The sequence below is a fragment of the Euleptes europaea genome, chromosome 19 (assembly GCF_029931775.1).
Source record: "Euleptes europaea isolate rEulEur1 chromosome 19, rEulEur1.hap1, whole genome shotgun sequence".
Lineage (NCBI taxonomy): Eukaryota > Metazoa > Chordata > Lepidosauria > Squamata > Sphaerodactylidae > Euleptes > Euleptes europaea.
Genome location: NC_079330.1, coordinates 9014217 through 9040681, shown reverse-complemented (window position 1 = coordinate 9040681; position 26465 = coordinate 9014217). Strand labels below are relative to the sequence as shown.

Genomic DNA, 26465 nt, shown 5'->3' with positions numbered 1-26465 from the left:
GAGGAAGAGGAGAAGCTCAGGCCATGGAGAGTGGTGGAGTCCACAATAAGGTTGCCAGGTCCTTCTATGCTCCCAGAGGGAGGTTTTTGGGGCAGAGCCTGAGGAGAGCGGGGTTTGGGGAGGGGAGGGACTTTAATGGTATAGAGTCCAATTGCCAAAGGGGCAATTTTCTCCAGGTGAACTCTGTTGGCTGCAGATCAGTTGTAATAGCAGGAGATCTCCAGCTATTACCTGGAGGTTTTGGTATTCAATTTAACAACTAGTGTTCAAGACAGAGTTTTGGAAATCAAATTACAGAACACTTATGGCTCATGTATGCTATTAAGCCCTATATAAAAATTAGACAAAGCAGTGTTATGCAGCAATTTATAACAATTTTCACAAAGTTCCAAAACTGAGTAAAATACTACACATCCACAGTCTTCAAACAATATTCAAATAGCAAGTAGCTACATACAGAATAAATTCATACACATGTTTAGTGTGCTGAAGGACACATTCAGCACACTAAACATGTGTATGCATTTATTCTGTATGTAGCTACTTGCTATATGAATATTGTTTGAAGATTGTGGATGTGTAGTATTTTACTCAGTTTTGGAACTTTGTGAAAATTGTTATAAATTGCTGCATAACACTGCTTTGTCTACTTTTTATATTGGGCTTAATAGCATACATGAGCCATAAGTGTTCTGTAATTTGATTTCCAAAATTACCTGGAGGTTGGCAACCCTAGCCCTTGGAGAATATTCCATGGGCACAACGGGAAATAAATGTGGAATGATAGGGTAAAGCAATACAGTGGGGAACAAGCTGAGGATGAACTATATTAATTTGATTTGAAATAATGAATGAAATGTCATGGCTGCATATGTTCTGAAGCTGCCTGATACCAAGTCAGACCCTTGGGCTTTCAAGGACCATATTGCCTGCTCTGACAGGCAGCAGCACTCCAGACACTCAGGTAAGAGGTCTTTCAACATCATTGCCTACCTGATCTTTTTGGCTGGAGACTGAACTGGGATATTCTGCAGGAAAACCGTTCAGTGTTTCCAGAAAGGGTGTAGTGCATTTTTTTTTTTACATTAAAAAGCTCGTGAGGGTAGATATCTTAAGTGCTATTTACTGCTCCCCCTTCCCAATTAACGAAGCCTTTCATGTCAAAAAGATCATGTTTCCTTAACTTGCCCTATGCCAAAACCGTGCAATTGGGCATCAACTCATTCCCTCGCAATATTTGTTTTGATAGGTTTCGGACGTGTTAATAGCACTTTAAAAAAAAATTATCGAAATAGCCATGTTTATTCATGAACGTTCCAAAGGCTACGGCACTTCGAAAGAAGAAATGAAGATGTGGGTGACTCTCCTTCCATGGCAACAGATTAGAGGCAAGTGATTAACTGATTGTTCGGTTGAATGGGAATTTTTTTTTTCAAATGGAGTTTTGAGTGGTTTGCACACATGGTTGTCTCTTTTGAAAGGGGTGTTGGTGGCAGAGCTGTCAACAAAGCCTAGGGATTGATTTTGAAAATGAATGCCCCATGATGTCAGATTTGTGGGTGCAGAAGGGGAAGGAGGGGTGCTGGCTGCCTGTGGTAGTGAGAGAAAAGTGCCACACATGGGCTCAGAAACACCCTATACTCTCATCATACTGTTGGTAAAGGTGTGGTTTGCCTCAAAGCACAATGGTGGTTAGAGTCTAGATGCTTCCAAAATTCTCCGCATCCAATTTTTACACACACACGCACGCACATTAGGAATCCTCCTTTTTTTATTTCCTAATTTCCCAATGGGGAACCAAAGCAGCCAGCGTGGTGTAGTGGTTAACCGCAGTGGTTTGGAGTGGTGGACTGTGATCTGGAGAACCGTGTTTGATTCTCCACTCCTCCACATGAAGCCAGCTGGGTGACCTTGGCATAGTCACAGTTTTCTTAGAGCTCTCTCAGTCCCACCTACCTCACAGGGTATCTGTTGGATTGTTCCTTAAGTTGAAAAGTCGGCATATAAAAACCAACTCTTCTTCTTGTGGGGATGGGAAGGGAAGGTGATTGTAAGCGGGTTTGATTCATCCTTAAGTGGTAGAGAAAGTTGGCATATAAAAACCAACTCTTCTTCTTCTGAAATATGAAATGAAATGTGGTACTAGGAGGAATGGCGTAACAAGCATGGTCCCATGTCTCAGAAGGGGTACAAGTGTGGTGAAGTCATTATACTGAATTATTTTGTATGATCCTTCAGGCAGGGGAACCAGATAAAAACACCAGACTGCAACCTACAAATCCTTTTTGCAAAGTGAGGAGTCCAATATAAATACATGTTCAATTCTGGCTTTGTAACATAACATTTAAAAACTCTAATGAGGCATGAGTGGATGTTTACTATTGTGTTTCTTTTTCTTTTCTTTTTGCATTTGTTGATATATTTTTCCAACGGCTGTCTGCTTTTTGCTGCTGATTTTGCCAAATGTGCTTGTAATATGCACACATCATACTGTGTACTAGGTTTATATACAATATTCATACACACAATATGAATCATTTATATGTGTGATACATTGACACAGAAGCAATGCTGAAAATGTGTACTTTGTGTACAAATTTGGTGCAAGGCAACAGAAAATGGAACAAAAAAACACAGGGTGGGTTTGATGGAAAAGCGAAACTGGAATGGAGATTAATGGATCCAAACAGCAGAGATGAAAAATTCAAAAGCAATCTTTCCCATAAAGCCACCGTGAGAACACTTTAGAACATGCTCAACTGCTGCTGTTGGTTTTGCCATCTGGATGCTGTTGTGGACACTGTATTTATTCACCTACATTTTTATACCACTTCTCAGGAAAAAAAATCTAGCAGAGAAAGCTAGCAAAGCTCAGATGGGATCCAGGCTGGAATATTTGGAAGGTATGAAATTGCATGTATGCTATGGCACAATATTTTCTAGAGGGCTACAGCAGTTCTACTCATCATTTGCCAGAGGGGACGACCATTGATTGATGGGGTGGAGGTTACTGCTACTTGTAAACAAGACTGAACTCAAACTTGAACACACACATGAAGCTGCCTTATACTGAATCAGACCCTAGGTTCATCAAAGTCAGAATTGTCTACTCAGACCGGCAGCGGCTCTCCAGGGTCTCAGGCAGCAGTCTTTCACATCACCCGCTTGCCTAGTCCCTTTAACTGGAGATGCCGGGGATTGAATTGAACCTGGGACCTTCCGCATGCCAAGCAGATGCTCTACCACTGAGCCACAGCCCCTCCCCCTTGGGCTAGCTTGGGCTAACAAGGGCTCCTCCCCAGAACTTCAGCCCAGGAAATGTATCATCAATAGCGATCAAATAATGCCCCCCGCAAGCCATTTTCATAAATAACATTATAACTCACCCAAATTTAATAATTTGTTAATAATAGTTATATTAATATGTCTTTATCATTATGGTCTGAGCTCAGACACCAATGGAGTACATTCCCTAGAGTGCACCAAGGCGTCTCATATGTACAGGCATACCTCGCTTTATTGCACTTCACAGACATTGCATTTCCGAGCAAGTCTATCGGCGCCATTTTCCCAACAGCACATGCTCACTTCGTGTCTCCGGGTCACATCTTGGTAATTCTCACAATATTTCAAAGTTTTTCATTATTAGAGTACGATGTTTTTAAAAGACACAATGCTATTGCCCACTTAATAGGCTACAGTGTAGTCTAAACATAACTTTTGTATGCACTGGGAATCCGAAAAATTCGTGTGACTTGCTTTATTTCGAAAATCTGTTTTATTGTGGTGGTCTGGAGCCGGACTCGTAATATCTCTGAGGTATGCTTGTATCAAAAAGAGTGTATAAAGTGCTGGGGGAAGAGAAAGATTCTCAAACTCTATGGGTTCCCTGCCTGGTCTAGGCAGCAGCTGCAGAGGCCCCAATTCTAGGCATCAACCCAGCCCATGCAATAAAGAAAGGACTAAAAAAAAAAACCCCAAACAGAAAATGAATAATGACAAATGAATACCTGTAGTGACTAAAGGAATACAGTTTTTAAAATGAAAACAAAACAACAATTGTAACGCCAGAGCTCAGTCCAAGAAGAGCTGAAATAAAGAGGGCCTCCGAATATACGGCAAGTGAATTTTCCTTACCACTAAGTGACGGCTGATATTTTTGCACCTATCCTGACAGATGTGCTGGGAAGCTAGGTCTTCCAGGTCAGAGGGCACAGTTTCTCTGTCAGAGCTGTACTTAGGATGTTGAATTGAATTTACTCAGCTGCTAATAATCCATGTTCCATTCAAAAGTCTAAACTCAGAACTCTAAAAAAAAATCCATTAGGAATCAGTCCACAAAACATGCCTCTGAAAATGAATAGCTTTCTTTGGGGGGTGATAAAATATTCTTAACTGAAAAGCAACAAGCCATGCTTTAAAAAAATGATTACAAATTATTTTAACAGTGCATTTGCAAAAGGGTTATAAAAACAGCGATAATATTTTTGTCTTGGGTTCTGGAATTACCGGTGTGACAGCTAATGCAGTAATGATTTGTTTCAAACGTCGGTGTTTAAGCCATAGAAAGCTGATTTTATCCAATTTTTTTTCCAGTAGGCCGCACTGTCGTTAATGAAATTAAACACACCAATCGCATTTGTCCCCGGGGGACGAGGAGTTGAACACGGCACCGGTTTACTTTTTTTATTAAAATAAATTGCAGCCAGCGAGATGGACTAATTGCACCCCGAATTGAAAAAGAAACATTCCATTGATATAATTAAGCCAATTTTCATGGACAGAAAGAGTTAGCATTGATATAAAATAAGCAGAGCATTCACCAGAGGCTGACACATATACCTCTCCCCACACACACCTCCCTGGAACACATTTTTCCCCCTTTAGAAAAGCAGATGGTTAACTATTCAATATAGACTTGTGTTGCGCTGGCTGTCCATATGCTATCTAACAGTGACGGCTAAATTATCTGCAATCTTCATTGCTGGTATATCGTGTCTGCAGGACACGCTTAGACAGGGAGAGCCAAAGGCTGGGGTAGGGGGAATAATAGAAACTTCTCAGAAGAGGGGGTGGAATCTCAATGTCCTATTTAATTTTGCCAGTCCTTGGCCTTAAAAAAAAAAAGGCTGGAATCCTAAGGATATTTTTCTGGGAGGAGGAGGAGAAGGAGAAGGAGGAGAATAATAGAATATTAGGGGAAATAATAGAAACATCTCAGGAGAGGGGGTGGAATCTCAATGTTCCAGTTAATTTTGCCAGTCCTTGGCCTTAAATAAAAAAGCTGGAATACTAAGGATATTTTCCTGGGAGGAGGAGGAAGAGGAGAAGGAGGAGAAGGAAAAGGAGAAGAAGAAAGAGCTGGTTTTTATATGCCGACTTTCTCTACCAGTTAAGGAAGACTCAAAGCAGCTTACAATCACTTTCCCTTCCCCTCCCCACAACAGACACCCTGTGAGGTAGGTGGGCCTGAGAAAGTGTGACTAGCCCAAGGTCACCCAGCTGGCTTCATGTGGAGGAGGGGGAAAACAAATCCAGTTCACCAGATTAGCGTCGGCCGCTCATGTGGAGGAGTGGGGAATCAAACCCGCTTCTCCAGATCAGAGTCCACCGCTCCAAACCACCGCTCTTAACCACTACACCACGCTGGCTCTCCAATGGGGAGCTGGCTACACCAATGGGGAGTAAGCTCCATTGGATAACATGGGAGTTACTTGCAATTAGGCCTGCTTATGCTTGCTCCCAAAGGATTGTACCCAGGGTCGAACTATGTACATGCTAGGGGATATCCATGATTGGATCTTCCCATATATAATTAAGCCACAAAAGGCAAGGGAGCTGCAGTGTTCGGGAAGGGGGGTGTCTTCTCCTACATTGTGGCTCCATCTTCTCCAACATTGTGGCTCCAATCAAAACTTGCATGTTCCCCCCCCCCCCGCATCTTTTAGCCCAGTGGAGGAAAGTATATGTATCTCCATTGTCCCAGAGCCCAAAAAGCAGTTGGGGACACTTTTTTTATCAATACTATGAGTTCGTTAAACCCCTTCTTCACCAAGCACTATAGACCTTCTCTATATATTCCGCTCCCAGCAGCTACTTTTGAAAGTAAATTGATAATCAGGATCTAAAGCTGGCATTGACTGCCCAAATAGAACAGAGGTTATATATTTGCATATATTAATAATATTTACACCTGGTGTCAATTAAACAAATGAAGGATATCATAGGTAATGATAAATAATGATTATCAAAATTAGTATAACAGCAATAGAAACTTATAGCAAATTCTAGACTTTTATGTAACAGCTGATGATTTTTTCCCCTATAGTTAGATCAAAGTTAAGATGATCTGGGAAGTATGGGGTAGGATAACAAATAGCTCCTAATGGCCACAGACATGTTGTAATATATGTTTTTCTTTTCTTTCCCCAATGTGTATTCTCCCTCTGTTTTTGTATCTCTATACATTAAAAACAATTTAAAAAATTAAAAAAGAAAGAAAGAGAGAGAGAGAGAGAGAGAGATGTTTATTCTTACAGCCATAGGCCAAAATAAAATACACAGTACAATACAATGCAATACAATACAATCACAGCTAAAAAGAGGTTAGACAGGGTATTAGTACATGTTTCAATATCATTTGCAAATTACTTGGTCAAAGAAAAAAAGTAAATTCCATTTTTGGAGACCCAGTCACCCTTGGAGAAATACAGATAGAATTGGAGATCACAGGAACTATGACATCTGTTTTAAGTAGGGCAGTCACCCAATTGGACCTGGTTAGTCACCTCCCTTTTAACCAGTTCAACAACTTGTCATGCCTTGACACAACTCAATAGTTTATTGTGATTTTGCTATATTTATATGCCACTTTGTCCGTCTGTCCCCATGTCAAAGATTCCAACAGGGGGGAAAAATACATCATACAGAAATATAGCTTACAAAGCCAAATAAGAAGCAAATAATGGCCCAGTTCCAACATTTTTCTGCCCATCTCCAAAAGGAGACAAACAAAACAAAACAGTTAAATTTCCCATAGGAAGTAATGCCAAAGCTCTGGGGCCACCGTGGAAAAGGCTCTGCTCCTAAGTGATGACAGTATAACATCCAAAGCAAGATAGTGTAGGGCTTCCCCAACTGATCTTGAATCTTAGGGAGGAAATAATAAATAAGGGAGATAGATAACTTAAACAAGGTTTTGGCACAGCTGCATTCCACAGTTGGGTCACCATAAGTCAGCTGTGACTTTATGGTACTTTCCACCACAAACCCAAGTGGCCACCCCATAGCTCTTGCCACTGGATCATCAGTTTTGACTTAAAATTGGAGTCAAGATTATAGATTGAACCTTGGCAAATTGAATGGCAAGCTGGCTTGTTCTCCTGGAAGCCCTATCAGACCTTGAATTCCCACATGTTGTGGAACCCAACAAAACGCAATATTACAGTTAGGAAAAGAAGGAGCTTCCGTATGAGAGGAGAGGACATGGAGTTTGAACTGAAGAATCAAAAAGATTTGAAAGGTCAAAACCAACATCTGGAATTGGGCATAGAAACAAACTGGTAGCCAGGATTTTGGAAGCAGGTTTAAAAGAAAAGCTGCCTTCCGTAGTTCCTCCTTGGTATTACAGTAAGGTTGGACTGGATCCACATTATCATTGGACAGTGATTTATGGTAATAATTTGTCTCCTGGATTTTCCCCACACACAGGAAAATGCAAGAGTGAATTATTAGGGTACTGCAATATTCGCCAACATGTGGATCCAGTTTAACTGTGCAATCCTAAACAGAGTTACACCCTCCTAAACCGAATGGATTTAGGAGGGTGTAACTCTGTTAAGGAATGGGCTGCAATATAGCAGAAGCATAATAATCCACCAAAGAAAAGGACCTTCCTACTTTTAGACTTGCTATGGGCATTTTCACAAACAATACTAAAAATATTTTATTTTCTCCATCTCTCTCCCCCACTTCAAAATTGCGATGTGAATGCAGGTTCTACCCATAGTGGAATACGTACTCCACCTTGACCAACTCAAAGGTATCCTAGGGAGCAATCCTTGGCAGGTCTACTTGGAAGTCAGTCTGATGTTATTCAGTGGGGTTTATTCCCAGGGGACAGCCCTTAGGACTGAAGTTCTACAAACGCTACTTATTCACTGTCTCTCATGTTGCCTTGTATGCTTGGAACATATCCAGTTATATGTATATAACATCACGATTGCTTTCTTTGGTACTTTTATCAGTATAGAAGAAGAAGAAGGGTTGGTTTTTATATGCTGACTTTCTCTACCACTTAAAGAATCAAACCGGCCCACAATCACCTTCCCTTCCTCTCCCCACAACAGACACCCTGTGAGGTAGGTGGGATTGAGAGAGCTCTAAAAGAGCTGTGGCTAGCCCAAGGTCACCCAGCAGGCTTCATGTGTAGGAGTGAGGAAACCAACCTGGTTCACCAGATTAGCATTCGCCACTCATGTGGAGGAGTGGGGAATCAAACCTGGTTCTCCAGATCAGAGTCCACCACTCCAAACCAATCGCTCTTAACCACTGCACCACGCTGGCTCTGCAAAGGAGAGTCACAAATGTAATGAAGGAGCCGAACAAATTGCACACAGTCCAATTTCAGAATTTGTTTTAGAAGTTCTCTAAGCTGAACCAGCGGTAAGGAGAACTAGAAGCCAAAACAGAGATTTCAGAACGGTGACAGAATTCTGCTCATAATGAACGTGAAACCCCTTGAATGCTCTGAAGCAGAATACAAACTCTAACCGACACACTGTTAACAGGGTTCCTAAAATTGTGCCAGGTACTGTACATTCATTTTTTAAAAGCATCCAACCAATAGATTATCACCGTATAGACTCAAACAAGAACTTGTTAAGACCCAAACATGGAGTGGGGTGAGAAGGACTGATACATTTTATAAGGGCACAAGGGTTCGGATGGTTTGGCACCGGCAGCAATCCTACTAGCATATATAGTCTCTATTCATGACGCATCAGAAATAAACCAGATGTTTCTGTTTCATGACTCGGGAGCTTGTGAGATTGGGCTGGGCCCAGAGAAATGGCACTTGGGCCCAGGAATTAGCAGAAGCTAACCAGCCAACATTCAAATCACTTTAGAGTATTTATTCCTTGAGAAAGTTAACTTTTCCCTCTGTTGGCTTCCCCTCCCTCTCCTCCCCCCCCTCCTCACTGGACACCTGATGAACTGCATCAAATGCTCTTTCAGCATGGGGGTGTGAGGGACACAAAACTTCATTTAAAAATAAGAATTTTTAATCCTGGATAATTTGGGTTCAGACTGTAATTATACATCACCTCAATTACCAGATCACAACCCCCTAAGCATTCCTAATTGCCTAATTGAATCAAAACTGTTGGGGGGGAAGAGAGAGAACAGCTAGTAGCCAGCTTTCCCTCAAAGGGGCTGATTGGGGGGGAAAAACAGGAGTGGGACGTGGGTGGGCGTTGCACCAGAGGAAAATAGTCAAGGAGGAGGGGGTGAAGCCAAACGGCCAGGTCATAATTTCAAAATAATGTGCCTCCTGCGACATTGTAAAAGTGTTCTGTGGGATACTGCAGGGGTTGGAACGCTGAAATAAGGCCTGCCCATGATGTCAAATGGAGCCATCGTGCTCAGGAATACAGGATATTTGCCAATAATAAGGTGCATCTGGCAAACTTGGAGCAAAACTGGGAACCTCCTACGATGACATTAGGGATGAGCGAATGGTCCCATTTCTTTTTAATGTAATGTATATTTTGGTCAACAGTTTCAACACTCATTTATATTGAGTAAAACAACAAAAAGGATATTACAGAGCTTGAGAAGGTGCAGAAAAGAGCAACCACAATGATTAGGGGACTAGAGCAACTGCCCTATGAGGAGCGGTTAAAACGCTTAGGGCTGTTTAGCTTGGAAAGAAGGCGGCTGAGGGGAGACATGATAGAGGTCTATAAAATTATGCATGGTTTGGAGAGAGTGGACAGGGAGAAGTTTTTCTCCCTCTCCCATAATACTAGAACGTGGGGTCATCTGCTGAAGCTGGAGGGTGAAAGATTCAAAACAGATAAAAGGAAGTATTTCTTCACACAATGCATAGTTAAATTGTGGAACTCCCTGCCCCAGGATGTGGTGATGGCTGCCAACTTGGAAGGCTTGAAGAGGGGAATGGATGTGTTCATGGAGGAGAGAGGTGTTCATGGCTACTAGTTAAAATGGATACTAGTCATGATTCATACCTATTCTCTCCAGGATCAGAGGAGCATGCTGAATATATTAGGTGCTGTGGAGAACAGGCAGGATGCTGCTGCAGTGGCCTTGTTTGTGGGCTTCCTAGAGGCCCCTGGTTGGCCACTGTGTGAACAGACTGCTGGACTTGATGGACCTTGGCCTGATCCAGCATGGCCTTTCTTATGTTCTTATGAGTATGCATGTTTTTATGTGTAGTTTAGATGGTGCTGATGTCAGACATTCAATTGCCTTATACTCAGTCAGGCCTTTGGGCTATCGGGGACAGTCCTGTACACTTCCACTGGTGGAGGCTCTTCAAGATCTCCAACAAAGTTCTTTCACGTCACCTACTCACCTGGTCCCTTTCACTGGTGATGCTGGGGATTGAATGTGGGACCTTCTGCATACAAAGCAGATGCTCTACCCCTGAGCCACAGACCCATAGTTATATGTATAATATACATACGATGTAGATTCCTTGATGCAGAAATTTCACTGGAAAATGTTTTTATAGAGAAAATTTGACACGCATGGCAGAAAATGGTACAAAAATAATAATCACAATTTCAATTCACACAAGGCAAATTCAAGGGTCTGAAACTGCAGGAATGGGAAATTTGAAAGCATCCCTATATGATGTACTGTTGACATCCATGTGAATGCTGATGAAATTAGCATTCTAATACTAATTTGGGACATTCCATATATTCTAATACTAATTTGGGACATTCCATACTGGGACATTCCATATATCTGTCACCAGTTCAGTTCCCTTGAAGAAAAGGACACTGGACATTGGTGTCTTTGTAATAAGTTGCTGATTTATAAATGGAAAAGCTGAACAAAGTCGTAGTTACCTGTTGCTTTGCAAATGTGCCAGATAGCAGGGAAGCAAAAGCAAGCACACAGACGGTACCAAATTTGCAGCAGCAGCAATCCAGTTTGAGTACAAAGTTATAGCGTTAGATCCCATGGAAGATTTCCATGCATGCAACAACCTTTTCTCGGGTGGAAGTGCTAAAATTACTCCTCGCTGTCTGTTCGTGCTAAGAGGAAGTGTTGTATTCACCACAATATTTTTCCATGTGCAGAAGGTATTCCTAATACAAGGGATTTTTTCAGATACAGTTTCAAAAGCAAATTAAATAAAAAAACCATACAAATCTTCTGTCATACATTCCATTGTTTCATATGCAAATTGTCATTTTGTTAAAAATTATATCGAAGTGTTGCTATGCCTCTTGCTCCACAGCTTGTGCAAGAAGAACTGCGCTAAGCACATTATTTCCTCTTCCTCTCATGCATTGCAGGATTCATCCCACAGTTTTCCAGCTCTCTTGTCATACGCCCCTGTTCCTTTGCAAAGCTGTTTTTTTCAGCCACCAGGATGCAATTCACATGGTAGATACTTCAGCATGGCTACCTGCCTGTTTCCTTCTACTCAGCATTACAAGACTCAATACATTTGAGCATTCCTGAGACCACCAAGGTGTCTCAGATAAGATCTGTGAGTTCCAGCTCCCATACTGAATTTTCCACATGGATAAATACCTCTCAGGAGTTGCTACAACCCCTGTAATAATGACCTTGAACCAAGATAGTCTGGCTAAGATATCTCACAATCCCTAGAATCTCACCCAAGACTAACCTTTCAATGGCAGAGCATCTGCTTGGCATGCAAAAGGTCTCAGGTTCAGTCCCCGGTATCTCTGTTTAAGGGTCAAGTAGCAGGTGATATGAAAGACCCTGGAGAGCTGCTGCCAGTCTCACTAGACAATACTTACCTAGATGGACCAAGGGTCTGATTCAGTATAAGGCAGCTTCATATGTGTTCATGTGTATGGTAGGATTATTATCTGCTGGTCTGACACCTTCAAAGTCCCCACCCCACCCATCGTATTTGGAAAGACTTCCACTGAGCAGTCACGTCACCCTCAACCATATCAAGACTAGGCCACAGTAACATTGAGACTTAGGGTTGCCAACCTCCAGGCACTAGCTGGAGATCTAGCTGCACATGTGTAGATGCTCTCTTGTCATGTCCCGCAGCTGGCATGGAGAGGAAATAAACCCGGTTCCAAGCTTAAGCGCTCGCTTGTATCAGTTCCCAAGCAAAAGGCCCCCCTTGCTGCTTGGCTGTCCAGAGGTCGATCTGAGCGGCAGAAGCTGCCAAGAAGGATGGATTAGCAGAAGAGGTGAGAGATTATTTCGGGGTGGCCCCCCACCCACGAAGAAGAAGGGCTGGTTTCTCTTCCTACTTCTCCATTTCCGAGGCCTCTCTGCCTATCTCAGGCAACTGGCTAAGGGCGGGAGGAACCAGCGGAAAGCCCAAGGGACAAAGAACTCTTTATGCTGGAAGTAAGGTGACCGCAATGGCATCTGCAGGGAAAGAAAAGAACACCCAGCAAATACGTGCCGAGTGGATTTCATAACCTGCAGCAAGGCCCCGATCCTGCCACTTGCTCTCTTCTGCAAGAGCAAGAGGCTCTTTTGCTGGTCATTTTGTTTATTTTTAAGCAGCCCTGTGCTGTGTATTGCCCATACCTAGTTCTTATTTGTCCGTGTGGGACAGGGGACATTTAAACCATCGAGCACGCATTGATATGTTGCCCATTCTACCACGAAGTTAGATCAAAGCTTATTTCCCCCCTGCTTGGTAAATTCCCTGAAGAGTCAGTTGAGCTTTTGGCAAAGAAGCTCCTATTGGGAGAAGATCCTCAGCTTACGCTTCAAACTGCCACGTTCTGCGCTGCTGCTATTAAAATACGCAGAACTTTATTAGAGAATGATCGTTAGAATATTTTACAATTTTATCAATTTTAAGGTGATAATTTTAACCAGGGGTTGTTTTTGTTGATCTTACGCCTTTATTTGTAGGGGCAGTCTGTGATTCTGCGGTGCAAAACTATTGAGTCTGGAAATTTTGATGTGTTGGCATGTGATTGGTCAGTTGACCGTATTAATAAATTTGAATACCTAGTTCTTAAAAAGGTGATTGACTCTTGCCTGGACAGTACCACTGCAGATAGGTGCTCGAGTGCCCTCTACATACACACACACACACACAAACACACACATACACAGAGTATCTTCATATACAGAAAACAAGCATGCCAGGAAGAATCTCTGGTTCTAATGTGCTCTTTTGCACGGAGTTTGTTAAGGTTTTTTTTCACAATGGAGAAACATTCATGGATATCAGCCCCCCCCCCCCCCATTTCTATTCTTAGTTGATACAGCTCAGACGCAGGTTCATTATTTACTTTATAAATGCACATCCTATACTCCTCAGCCAATGCACAAAATATCAATTAAAAAATAAATCAACCAATAATAATATCCACAAAATCGCGGGAAAGGGGGGACCGCCTGAGAGATCTTGAAGTTAATTTCCTATTGCTTCGTATTGCAGCTTTAAGCATGCAGTCAAATGTAGAAAATTAGTTCATTATTTTCTTGTCTGTTTAAAATTCTACCCCACTCTTCTTCCAAGGAGATCAAAGCAGGATACCTGGCTCCTTTCCTCCTATTGATCACTACAACCCTGTGAGGTAGGTAAGGCAGAGAGAGAGGGACCGGCCCATGGTCACCGAGGGAGTTTCATGGCAGAGCAGAGCACCTTAATCTGGGTATCCTGATCCCCCTCATCTGACACACAGACCTGCAGCTCTCTCTGCAATGCTTAATTGCCTTTTAGACAGTTAATTGACTACTCCGCTAAATGTAAACAGTTTGCACATGTTCACCGCTTCACAAATTTATTTATTTATTTATCCCGCCCTCAATCCCCGGCCAAGTCCGGGCTCAGGGTGGCTAACAACATAGTACAGAGGGTTGTCAAGCTCTAGGTACTAGCTCTCCGGCTATTACAACCGATCTCCAGGTGATAGAGATCCAGTTCCCCTGGAGAAAATGGCCGCTTTGGCAATTGGGCTCTATGGCATTGAAGTCCCTCCCCTCCCCAAACCCCGCCCTCCTCAGGCTCTGCCCCAAACACCTCCCAGAGGTGGTGGAGAGGGACCTGGCAACCCTATTGCTAATGCATGTGAGTTGACACACATGTGCATTAGAGACAAGTGGCATCCATTCCCCACTCTGGACACGATCTATCACATCCCGTCAAAATTTAAAATGTGCAAAGAAAATGAAGGAAAACAATAGTCTATTGGAGAGGGCAGTTGCTAGCTCCTCCTGACACCAAGCCCTTCAGATAACCTGTGGCCAAACTGAAAAGGATCAGCATCTGCTGAGGCACAGTTGTACAAATGGAGAAAAAGGGCAAGAAATTGTAACAAGACACAACAGTGACCAAAGCCTCACTAAGTGTCCTTTTCTTGTACAACTGATTGAAAGGCCCATAAGACAATTCACAGTTTAACAAGCGAAAGCTCCATATGCTGTTAGAAACCACTCCTGAATATTTTCTTTCCTTACTTAGAAGAAGAGAGAAGAAGAAGGAGAAGGGAGGAGAAGGGAGAAGAGGAAGAAGTGTTGGTTTTTATATGCCGACTTTCTCTAGAACTTAAGGAAGAATCAAACTGGCTGACAATCACTTTCCCTTCCCCTCCCCACAACAGACACCCTGTGAGGTAGGTGGGGCTGAGAGAGCTCTAACACAGCTGTGACTTGCCCAAGGTCACCCAGCTGGCTTCCTGTGTAGGAGTGGGGAAACAAATCCAGTTCACCAGATCAGCCTCCGCCACTCATGTGGAGTGGGGAATCAAACCCGGTTCTCCAGATCAGAGTCCACCGCTCCAAACCACCGCTCTTAACCACTACACCACACTGGCTCTCATGCTGGAACACACCAGAACCAAAGAATCTTTGAAAAGAAACCAATAAGGGGGGCCTTTATTCACAGACACTCGGATTAAAATGAATTGAGTCAACCAACTACAGGTTTAGATGACTGATCTGCAGATGAAAGCACGAAGTTCTGGTCTCCCTCTTGGAAGCTCTCTTTGTGCATCACGCCCAGGACGGTCTCCTCCTGAAATCCCAGACGTGCTTTTATTTTTATGCTCATCTAAGACACAGTAGGATAAACTAGTCCTAAACACTTTTCTGACTGGTTCTTGTAGGTTATCCGGGCTGTGTGACCGTGGTCTTGGTATTTTCACCACGGTCACACAGCCCGGATAACCTACAAGAACAAATGAACTCTGACCGTGAAAGCCTTCGACAATACTTTTCTGACTCTTTTGGGGGAAAGACCAGGCTTCTGCATGCAGCAGTAGCTTTACCAACTTGCTATCTGGATTAAGTGGATCTGTCTAATCTATGTGCCAACACGTTGTTTAATTTACAGGGATGGTGTCTTAGCCAAGAGCTGTGCAAATGTGAGAACTGATTTTTTTGGATCAGTGCAGGATCCATCCAGCTCAGGTAAAAACTAGATTGTTCTGGAGACTCATAAGCACAGTGGTTGGCCACTGTGTGAACAGACTGCTGGGCCTTGGTCTGATCCAGCAGGCCCTTTCTTATGTTCTTATGATCACATTAATGGCCACCCTGCTTGGGGCGGGGGGTTGTCCTCAGCACCCAGCATTAAGTGTATATTGCCTCTGTACATTAAGATTCCATACTTAGGAATTATGGGAAGTAACCATTAATAGAATCTCCATTCATTTGTTTAACTTGCATTTATAAAAAACAATGATAAACTACTGGGCCTAACCACATCTTGTGGCAGTGAGTTCCATAAGTTCCTCATTCATTGTGTGAAATAATTCATTTGTGGCTCAGTATTAGAGCATCTGCTTGGCATGCAGAAGGTCCCAGGTTCAATCCCTGGCATCTCTAGTTAAAGGGACTAGGCAAGGAGGTGACGTGAAAGACCCCTGCCTGAGACCCTGGAGAGCCGCTGCCAGTCTGAGTAGACAATACTGACTTTGGTGGACCAGGGGTCTGATTCAGTATAAGGCAGCTTCATGTGTTCAATTTCACTAATCCAGAGCCTGCTGCCAATCAGCTTGACTGGCTGAACCAAGTTCTGCTGTTCAAACAGATTCTGTCTTGTACTTCTGGAACCAACGATCTGGTGCATGCTTTTCTGATGCTTGATTATTTTTCCATGATGAAGTCACCACCACCCCTTTTTCACCTGTTACAGTTAGTGAGATGCTGACACTGAGCTCAGAACCAGCTGCAAATTCACCCGGTGGGCTCAAGCAAGCCGCTCGGACTCAGTCCCCACTTTTGCAAAATGGGAGATAACAACAGTGGCCTACTTTGCAGGGCTGTTTTAGGAATTCTTGAGATGCTGTCTGCCTGTGCTTTAAAACTTGAATACTGGTAGTGTTTTCACTTGCCACCATCTCCTCCCATGCTACCATTTGGTCAATACCCATGTTTACTTTCATTAACACAAGCTTCATCATCATCCACTAAACTAATAGTGCAGTCCCAAGAACACTTTCCTGGGAGCAAGATGCGTTGAATGGACCCAAACAGTATTCTGAGTAAGCCTGTTTAGGATTGCTCTCTAAATAATCCAGAGTATTAACCACTTCCCAGATCTGGAGTCTCATCCACAAGAAGAAAAAAGAAATAAAACCCCATTGTTTATTTTGTCCCTAAGCATGAATTGGAAAGCTTGGGTAAAGTCCACCCTTTTAAAAAATACTGCATTTTGGAGGTTCTTAACATACAGCTCTGCGCAAAACCTGCGGCTCTAAATCAGATTTGTGCAATTCTAATGAGAAATTTGCACAAAGGGTCACACCGCATGCCACACGTGGTGTCATTGAACCTCAAAAAGCAGCCGCAAAGGAGGCTGACTTTGTTGGCCAAGGGTCTGGTTCAGTGTAAGGCAGCTTCATGTGTTCATGTCTGTTCAAAAACCCTTTCCTAAAAGCCAGTGTTTAGTATTATTTTGTTTTTTGAGGTTGCATTTCTATGAGCTTATGACGTCCAGGGTCGCTATGCAGAGGCAAGCAATGGCTAACCGCCTCTGTTTGTCTCTTGCCTTGAAAACCCTAGGAGATCACCTCATCAGTTGTGACTTGGTGGCTCTTTCCAGCACATGAAAGGAGGAAAGAAAGCAAAAAACAAACAAACAAACAAACAAAAACCTCCTATGGCCAACTCATGATGAGATCATCTTTTCTCTCTAGGAGGCTCTCTCTCTCAGTGGCACTGCACCTGCTTCACATGCGGAAGGTCCAGGGAAAAGAAGATAGGCAAACAGGGGATGGGAAAGACCTTTCTCAGTCTAAGACCCTGGAAAGCCACTGTATGTCAAACAGAAAATATCAGGATAGATGGGCCAATGGTCTGACTCAGTATCAGGTAGATTCATATACAGGGTTTCAGGATAGATGGGCCAAGGGTCTGACTCAGTATCAGGTAGATTCATATACAGGGTTTTAAAAGAAAAAGACAGGTAATACCTAAAGAGGGTTTGTGGCTTTTGATGTCTGGTGGCTTCTAGCAAGACAACAGGCTTTTCCAGATAATGGCAAGTCCTGGAGAGAAACAGGTTGCCATTTGCAATCAGCTCGCAACTTTTACTGTCATCAACCTCCATGACAGCACCCTCACAAATTGGACAAGTGTTATTACCAGAGGCAGAGAAAAAAGCAGCTGCTTCAGAATCTCAGCTCAGGTGTGATTCGAACTAGGGGCCTCTCAGCTCACATGATTTCAGATAGGAAGCTAAAGCGTACTTTACTTCCAACTGACTGTTGTGTGAGCATTAAATCTATACTGGAAATGCCTTGTGAGTGAACAAATACCAGATTCTCACAGCAATAACACAAGAAAGGCTCCGAATTGGCCAGAATGCTCATTTGCAATACAAATGCCTCTTCCCTGAAACTCAGCTCTGTGTTGATCATGTTGGGAAGGCTCAGATGAAAAGATCATGGCGACTACACCTGCCCAGCTCCCACATGTAACCCTTGCCTTTAAATTACAAAGTTAGTCTAAAACTTACATAAAGCATTTCTCTTGGATTTTTCTTAGGTATTCCATCCTATAGGGATAGGGACCCGATCCTATAGTGATAGGGACACAGATGGCCAGTCAGAGTCCCATAAGGCAGATTCTAGCAAAACAGGGCCTGAACCCAAAGAGTGGTTTGCAAAAAAAAAAAAAAAAAACTGAACTTACAAAATGTATTACTCTGTTCTGGCAATAATTGGGGGAGAGGGCTATGAAATGGAGCAAAAATGTTCTACCATTCTGAGCGAGGGCAGGAAGCATTGTTCTCACTCTGATTGTGCTTTTTGGTGTTACCCCATATCCAAACCTAACTGGCACCTGACATCGTCTAGACATTAGGAAGAATTATCTAACAGAGCAGTTCCTCAGTGGAACAGACTTCCTCGGGAGGTGGTAAGCGCTCCTTCCCTGGAGGTTTTTAAGCAGAGGCTAGATGGCCATCTGTCAGCAATGCTGATTCTATGACCTTAGGAAGTTCATGAGAGGGAGGGCATCTTGGCCATCTTCTGGGCATGGAGTAGGGGTCACTGGGGATGGGTGGGGAGGTAGTTGTGAATTTCCTGCATTGTGCAGGGGGTTGGACTAGATGATCCTTGTGGTCCCTTCCAACTCTATGATTCTATGATCCACAAACCAGGTTCAGGATCCCAGACTGTATAGCCAGCCAGAACAACCACCTTCTTCCAAAAGAAATAGCACCACAGCAGTGCCAAAAAGGTAGCGAATGTGGGCAAGATTTGAGCAAATGAGTGCAACAAAAGGCAAGAGGGTGGTTTTTTTTTTTTTTGCGGGGAGGGTATTTCAAAGGATATTTCAGCCCTTTCGAAACTCCCCCTTCTCTCCCCCCCCACCAGGTTTGCACACAGAATTATTTCAGCTAAGCCCTTGCCTTGCTATCAGTTCAACACTGGTCAAGATATATTTTTGATATCTCTTCCTCGCAGACGACATTCTTGAGGTATGAAAGTGCAGGAGGCCAAAAAAGAAAAGGGAAAAAAACCCCATGAAAACACATGTGGCTGCTGAGCAAGATATAGATGTAAGTACAAATCTGATTTATGGGCCTGGAAAGGGGGGGGGAGAGAGAGAGTCCTGCAAGAGAGCAAGGGATCTCGCTCAAAAAGCGCAGATATGCCAAACGGTGTCTACTGAGCAGGCCACTTCATCTCAAAAAGGGCACTGGAGAATGGGGGAAAGTGCCCAAAAAGGCAACCCACAGAATCAAAGAGTTGGAATAATTTATCTAGGCGGAAAGGCACGTGGCTCTTCTTACTTTGGAAAAGAGAAAAAGAAGAGATGGCAGAAGTTTCTACAGTTACGAATGACAGAAGAGAGAGAGGAGCCGTTCCCCCTCCTTCTTTCATAATACTTAAATTTGGGGATACTCAGTGAAACTGACGGGCCCGCAGGTAGACAAGAGAACTTTTGAGGGCAAGACATAAGTAACACGGAAAGCCATTTCTGCCAGGGAAAGGTGCTGATGGCCAGTGATTTAGTCCATTTATGAATAGGAGTTTTTGTCTTGGATTTGCCGCTCTCTGGATGCATGTCTTCCCCATCCAAATTCTCAAAACTCAACAATCCCCCCCCCCCGCAGAGTTTTGAGAATTCGGATGGGGAAAATGTGCACCTCGAGAGCAGCAAATCCAAGGCAAAACCTCCCATGCATAAATGGCTTTAAAGGACTTTCTGAGGGAACTTGATCAAACACAGAGAGGGGAGGTTTCCAAATGGCTACGTGGTGGGACCCCCATGCTTAGAGGCAGCCTACCTCTGGATACCAGCTACTGAGAACAAGCAAGAGGGACCTTCCTGCTGGGAATACTTCCTGCTGGCTACTGTTGGGGATGGCATGATGGCTGAGATGGGCCTTCGGTGTGATCCAGGAAGGCCTTTCTCATGCCCAGCCCTTGGTATATATTTGGGGCAATGGTGAGACCTGTTCTCCCCCCCCCTTTGCATATCTAACGAGAGACACCCTCCTATGGCTCTCTATTCCAAACCTGCATTGCCTCCCCCCAAAAAACAGCCCCCACTTCTCCAGAAGCTCCAGATCTCAGACATACATAGAAGGAAAAGAGGCAGGTAACCGGCCAAGGAAAAGGCCAGAGGGAAATTTCTGCTTTTACCGAGAGCCAGCGTGGTGTAGTGGTTAAGAGCGGTGGTTAGGAGCAGTGGATTCTAATCTGGAGAACCGGGTTTGATTCCCCACTCCTCCACTTGAGCGGGGGAGGCTAATCTGGTGAACCAGGTTGGTTTCCCCACTCCTCCTCATGAAGCTAGTTGGGTGAGTTTAGGCTAGTCACAGCTCTCTCAGCCCCACCTTCCTCACAGGGTGTCTGTTGTGGGGAGGAGAAGGGAAAGTGATTGTAACTGCTTTGAGTCTTCCTTAAGTGGTAGAGAAAGTCAGCATATAAAAACCAACTCTTCTTCCATGTTCATTTGAACCAGTTTGGGGCAGTCATTCCGGCTTTTTCCTTGCTCTCAGGTGTGTGTGTGTGTGTGTGTGGCGGGGGATCTTGGGCTCTTACTGGCCCAGATCCGGCGCTCTTTAAAGCAGACTGTAAAGAAGAAGAAGAAGAAACGAGTCCATCCTAGCAGTGGGGAAGTCTTTTCGCTTATCTTCGGGGGAGGCTGAACTCCAGGCGTGGGGGTCAAGTTTAAATACCTCTTTTTAAAAAACTACTTTTTAAAACTATCAAGCAAACCTATTGCAATAAGAAATCTGATGGGGGGGGGGTTAGAGATGGTTTCCAGCTTTATTTATTTGTTCGGTTTCGCCAGAAAATGCCTTTTCTCGCCGATTTGTGAGGGGGGGGGACAAACATGCCGGGATACCCCCACTCCTCCCGTGATACCACCTTCCAATGCAAACTGCTTGGTATCCACGGAGAATAACTTTCTGCTCGGTTCCGAGTCGTCGTCCCCGCCCTCCCCAATTCACAAACAAATAAATAAGCGGTCCAGAAAGAGAGCCAGGGGAAAGACGGGCGTCCCAGAGGAAGGCTGGATCGTTTCCCCAGCCCGGCGCGACCGAGCCCGGGGCTCGCAGGCTCTGCCTTGCCGGCCCGGGACGTTCACCCTTCTTGGCTCGGTCCTCCTTCGCAAAGCAGCCGAAGACCCGGACCGCCCGCCGGGGAAGGCTGCTTCGGCGAACCCGGCCGAGGAGAGGGAAGGCGAACCGGAAAGCAGGCGGGGGCTCTCTCCCCTTCTTGCCCGACCGTACCCCCTTTCTCTTTCTCTCCTCCTTCCTCTCCTCTGCCGTCCTTTCTTCCCTCCTTCCCTCCTCTCTTCTTCTCCTTCGATCTTTCTTTTTCTTCCCCTCCCCTTTTCTCTCCCCTCTTCGCCCTCTCATTTTTTGCCCCCTTTAAAACTTTCTTGTTCCCTTTTTTCTCCCTCCCCCCCCGTCCGTCCCCCAAAATCCCTCTCTTTCCCCAGCAGTTTGTAACTCCAGGAGCAAAGACTCCGTTTCGGCGGTTCGACAGCTCGCTTCTTTGCGGAACAGCCCGCCTTTCATTCTTGATTCATTTATCTACCTCCCCACCACCCACGTTCTTCCTGCACAAACTGATTCCCCCCCCCCAAAAAAAAAAACCCATCTGGGGAGCTGGGAAACAGTTTCACGAGTAAAAAAAAAAGTGCGATCCCGGGAGGGGTTGGGGAGCGAGAGCAGAAGAAGGTGACTTTCTTAAAACCAGCCGCAGAGCCAAGCGGGGACTTTTGACCTTCCTGCCGGCCCTCGAGCTCCGTCCTCTAGTAGGACGCCGGACTCCCATCGTCGCGGAGTTCACACGTCCAGAAGGGAGGGCTGGGAACGGAGCGGGCCAGGGTGACACCCAGTTTTCGCCCAGGGTGTCCCAGGTCCGGAGACCTCGCCCTGGCTCGCCTGGCCCTTCGCAGGCTGAGCTGAACGCCGGCCAGGGCTGCAGTCGCGAGTCAACACAACCCCCCACCCCCAAAACACACACACACGTGCACATCACTTTCTTCTTCCTCGGGAAACCAGGTAGCAGCGGCAGCAGCCGGCGTCCCTGGAGAGACCCTCGCCATCTGCTTCGAATAGCGCCCGGCGGAATGAAACCCTACAAACGCGGCGGTGTGTTTTAAGGCAGGGCGCCGCCACCGCCCTGCAGCGGTTCGTTCGCCCCGTTTTCTCGGAGGGAGGCGGGCAGGGAAACGGGCTCGGGGGCTGCTTTCCCCCCCCCCCGCCTCCCTGAGATGCCCTATATAAAGCAGACTCGGGTGCAAGGAAAGCCAACCGGACGCGGGTGGAAAGGGGCAAAGGGAAGGCCCGCGTCTGAATGGCTGGCCTGCTTCGGGGGCTCGGTCCGGAGCGGGCATCGCTTAAAAGAAGGGGGTCTCTCTCTCTTTTCCTTTATTCATGAAAGCTTTTGCATTGGATTTGCCACTCTACAGATGCACATTTTCCCCATCCGAATTCTCAAAACTCGGCATGGGGGCTTATTGTTGAGTTTGGAGAATATGGATGGGGGGAAAGTGCACCCAAAGAGTGGCAAATCCAAGGCAAAACCTCCCATGCATAAATGGCAGAGAAAATCCCTAGGATTTGGGCACCTTGGACGACTTTGGCCGTTTATGCGTGGGAGGTTTTGCCTTGGATTTGCCGCTTTCTTGATGGACATTTTCCCCATCTGAATTCTCAAAACTCTGCAAAACTTATTTTTAAGTCCTGAGAATTTGGATGGGGGAAAACGTGCAGCAAATCCAAGGCAAAACCTCCCATGCACAAATGGCCATAATGTTGTTGAAGCTGACCCCGGGAAGGTTCTTCTTCAGCTCGGGAGGGTTTCCCCCCGGCGCCGCCAGCGCGCTCTCTAAACTGTAGTGCCCGGGATTGGTATCCACCCAGCTGGGTTTAATCAGCCTCCCAAAACAGAGACTTCCAGGTTGGATCAAGTGGGAAACGGCGGGGGCAAAAAAAAGAAGGACGGAAAGAAAGCAAAGGCAAAAAAAAAAAAAAACCTGGCTGCTTGCGTGCTTAAAAAAAAATCTCTCCAGGATCCTGCCCTCAATTTCTTCCTTATTTCTTCTTACCCCTTACAGTTATAACTTGTGCTTCTTTATAGCCGCAAACGCAAACGCAAACAATAATAATAATAATAATAATAATAATAATAATAATAATAATAATAATAATACTCTTCCACACATTCATACTAGAATTGTCTAGGAAATTTACAAGCACACATCGGAAACATGTCAATTTCACGTAATGAAGAATGCCTTTAAAAAACACGCCGCTTCCCTTATATACTTTACGAAGTTGACAAATATTAATCAATTTATCTTTTAAAACCAGGATTATTTTCAATATCAATATCAAAACCTTTATTGGCATAAAGAGGATTATTTTTAAAAATGTAGTTTCCTGGTCTGAATGCACGCACACACTCACTTTATTAAAGCATTATGGGAGTGGGCTGTTTGGGGGGGATGCGGCAGAGTGCGCGCGGTGTGCGCGCGCCATCCTTACGTTTATTGAAAAATTATAGTATTAATTGCAAAGAAACTTCCCCCTTGTAATCGCTTCAGCCATTCGTTGACAAGTTTGATGCTGTAAAGGGAACGACGCGCAGGATCGCTGGCAGGTTCTGCCTGAAGCTGGATTTCGCGTCCGTTTCTGGGCGCTACCCAATAATGGAAGGAAGGTAGTTATGGAGGCAGAAGTTATTTTTCTTGCTAAAATCACGCGGCCTGTCAGCGAAGACGACAGGCCAAGACCTGCGTCGTTCCTTTGAATTCCAAAGAAAGACTCAAAACTGTTGATTATGGCAAGCAGTTCCCCCTTTTTTTTTATTTTCTAACATAGGCCGTTCTGGAAAGGAGGCGCTAATAAAGCCCGGGCACCGAAGGAAGTTCTGTGCGAAGTTACTGTTCCCGCAAAGTGTTAGAAAACAATGACATGATTAGGATTGCCCTAGCAGGATTGCCGATTATATCAAGTACTGCTAATATATTTATACCGGCAGGGCGATTTCTTATGGTTGGAGAGTTCTCTCCCACGATCTGGGCGAAATCTTGGAGCTCAAATTCCTTTGACCTTGGACAAGTTCAGAAGAAGCCAGTACGAAGGGCCTTCAACCCTCCCAGAGCCCTTGTGACATGGCGGGAGGGAGACTTCCTTCTCCCTTTCCTGGGGAGCCGCCGCATAAGTTTGTCAAGCATCGCCGAATCGATCCAGGTCTTAAAACGGGGTTTTTGAAAGGTTCGTCGGAGTACCAAATCTTATGCCCTTAGCAGGCTGCAATTCTTGGAAGGAAGCCCCTATTGAAACCATGAGGACTTTTTTCCTACCGAGTGAAATGTCTCTAGGATGAGAAGGCCAATCATTTTTGACTGCCAGCTCGCTCCCACCTCCTCTCCTTACCTGGCTCAGTTCTTACTTCGAGTTACCTCATTTGCAAAGGGTATGTTAAAACTTGGCAGTTGCGGGTTCGAATTCTAGCGCCTACAGTTCATCAGGGGATTAGTATATCATTGTCAAACAAAGCAAAAAAAAAAGTTTTTAAAAGATAGCTACAAAATAAGCACCGACTTTCCATAACACCCCCAAAATATAAATGTGTACAAGAGAAACACAAATCGTTTAATATCATAAAAAAAAGAAATGAAGACCGTTAAAAGCCTGTGACTGTCCTGGTATACACTTTTGCCATTAAACACGTTTCAAATCGCCGAGCTGGTGGGGGGGGGGAGAGATAAATAACCATTTGACAGATACCATATTTCCAACCGGTGTACACCCCCGCTCTCTCGTCCAGCCGCCCCTTCCGCATTACCCACCCCTTGGTAGTTCAGTAGTTAGCAACCTATTAGAAGCCTTGGAGAAAGGCAGGGTTTTTCAAGTGTGTGTGTGTGTGGGGGGGGTGAGAAATAGAAGGGGGGGAAGAGAAATTCTCCCCACCATTTTTTCTCTCTCTTTCCAGACAAGAAGGAAAGGACTCCGCAGACAACCCCAAAACGCATCGCCCGCTTTTAGGAAACGCCCGAGCGTGTCAATTTCGCCGCCACCCAACCGTCCGTGTCAATTTCACCGCCCGGCGCCCCGAACACCCTTTTCGCTCCCAGTTTCTCTGCCTCTCCAATTCATTCTCCCCTCGCCTCGATGGTTTTATTTTCTCTCTCTCGTCCCCCCCTTTCTGCCGCTCTCCAGATCCTCTTGAGCAAGGCTGGCTCGCCTGGCCAGACGCGAACCTCTAGCGCCCACTATTTCAAAAGCCGGGAATTAAAAGATTTCACAAGAACTTGGAAACGACTTGGGGAGGGGGGGAGAGAGAGAGAGAAGAGCGAGAGAAAGTTGCTGGGCTCAACTTCGCGGCGAACTTTCGCTTCTCTCCTCTCCCCCACTTTGAGTTCCCCCCCTCCTACCTCCTCGGCCATCCTCGATCGCCTCGAGATCCGCGGAGAAGCGGGACACCCCCCGCCCCGCTCCCCAAGGCGCGGAGAAGAGGAAGAGGAAGGAAAGCCAAACTTCGAGGAGCGAAAAAACACAGACGCGCGCACACCAAAAAAAAAAAAAAAGCTCGGATCCGCGGCGCGCTCCGCTCTCCCGGCTGAATCATCCCCGGAAAGGGCCGCCGAGGAGGTGATCCGCTCTTCGCCTTCGTGCCCCCCACCCCCCATCCAGCCGGCCAAGCGCCCCCCCTTCCCTCCCCAAAGCGCGGCCCCCCTTCCACTCTCCCTGGCCAGATCTCGCCGGGGATCTCCCCCCCTCCCCCCCCCGCCCGCGCGGGAAGGGGACCTACTTTTGGGCAGTTTCCTGGCCCGCGCCTTCGATCGCATCTTGACGGCGGAGCGGATCCCTCCTTGAACCCGCAGCTGCTCTGCCGCGCTATCTTCATCGCCCGAGCATTGTCAGTTCGGACACCTTCGCACATGCGCACAGAGCCTTCAATCTGACACCCTCGCCGGGGCCAAAAAAACTTCCCAGCGTATTCATCACCGTCGGGGTTGGGGGCTGGTTGGGGTTTGGGTGTGCGCGCGAGAGAGAGAGTGTGTGTGTGTGAGAGTGAGTGTGTGGGGGTCCTTTGTGTGAGTGTGGTTGGTCCTATCCTCTTCTTCAGATCACTTATCTCGACCCCCCCCGCGCCTCCTCCTCCTCCTCCAGGAGCACCATCCTCCCTCCCCCCCCGCACTTTCCCCGGATCTGCCCCTTTAAGAAAAAGCCTCTCTCTCAGCCTAACCCTTTCTCCGCTGCCCTTGGCCCGGTGGACCATATTTAAAGATGCAACGGGACATCCCGCCGAAGGTGACTTTGC

General features: G+C 45.4%; 1 protein-coding gene across 3 annotated transcripts in view; it reads right to left on the bottom strand.

The window, feature by feature from the left end:
- The window catches only part of PRDM16 (PR/SET domain 16), a 410575-nt gene extending 384418 nt beyond the window's left edge, over nt 1-26157 (bottom strand). For all 3 annotated transcript variants that reach the window (XM_056865303.1, XM_056865304.1, XM_056865305.1), the window contains exon 1: nt 25953-26157. In XM_056865303.1, the coding sequence (XP_056721281.1) occupies nt 25953-25989 (37 nt within the window). In that variant the 5' untranslated portion in view covers nt 25990-26157. The remainder of the gene's footprint in view (nt 1-25952) is intronic.
- Nucleotides 26158-26465: the final 308 nt, after the last annotated feature.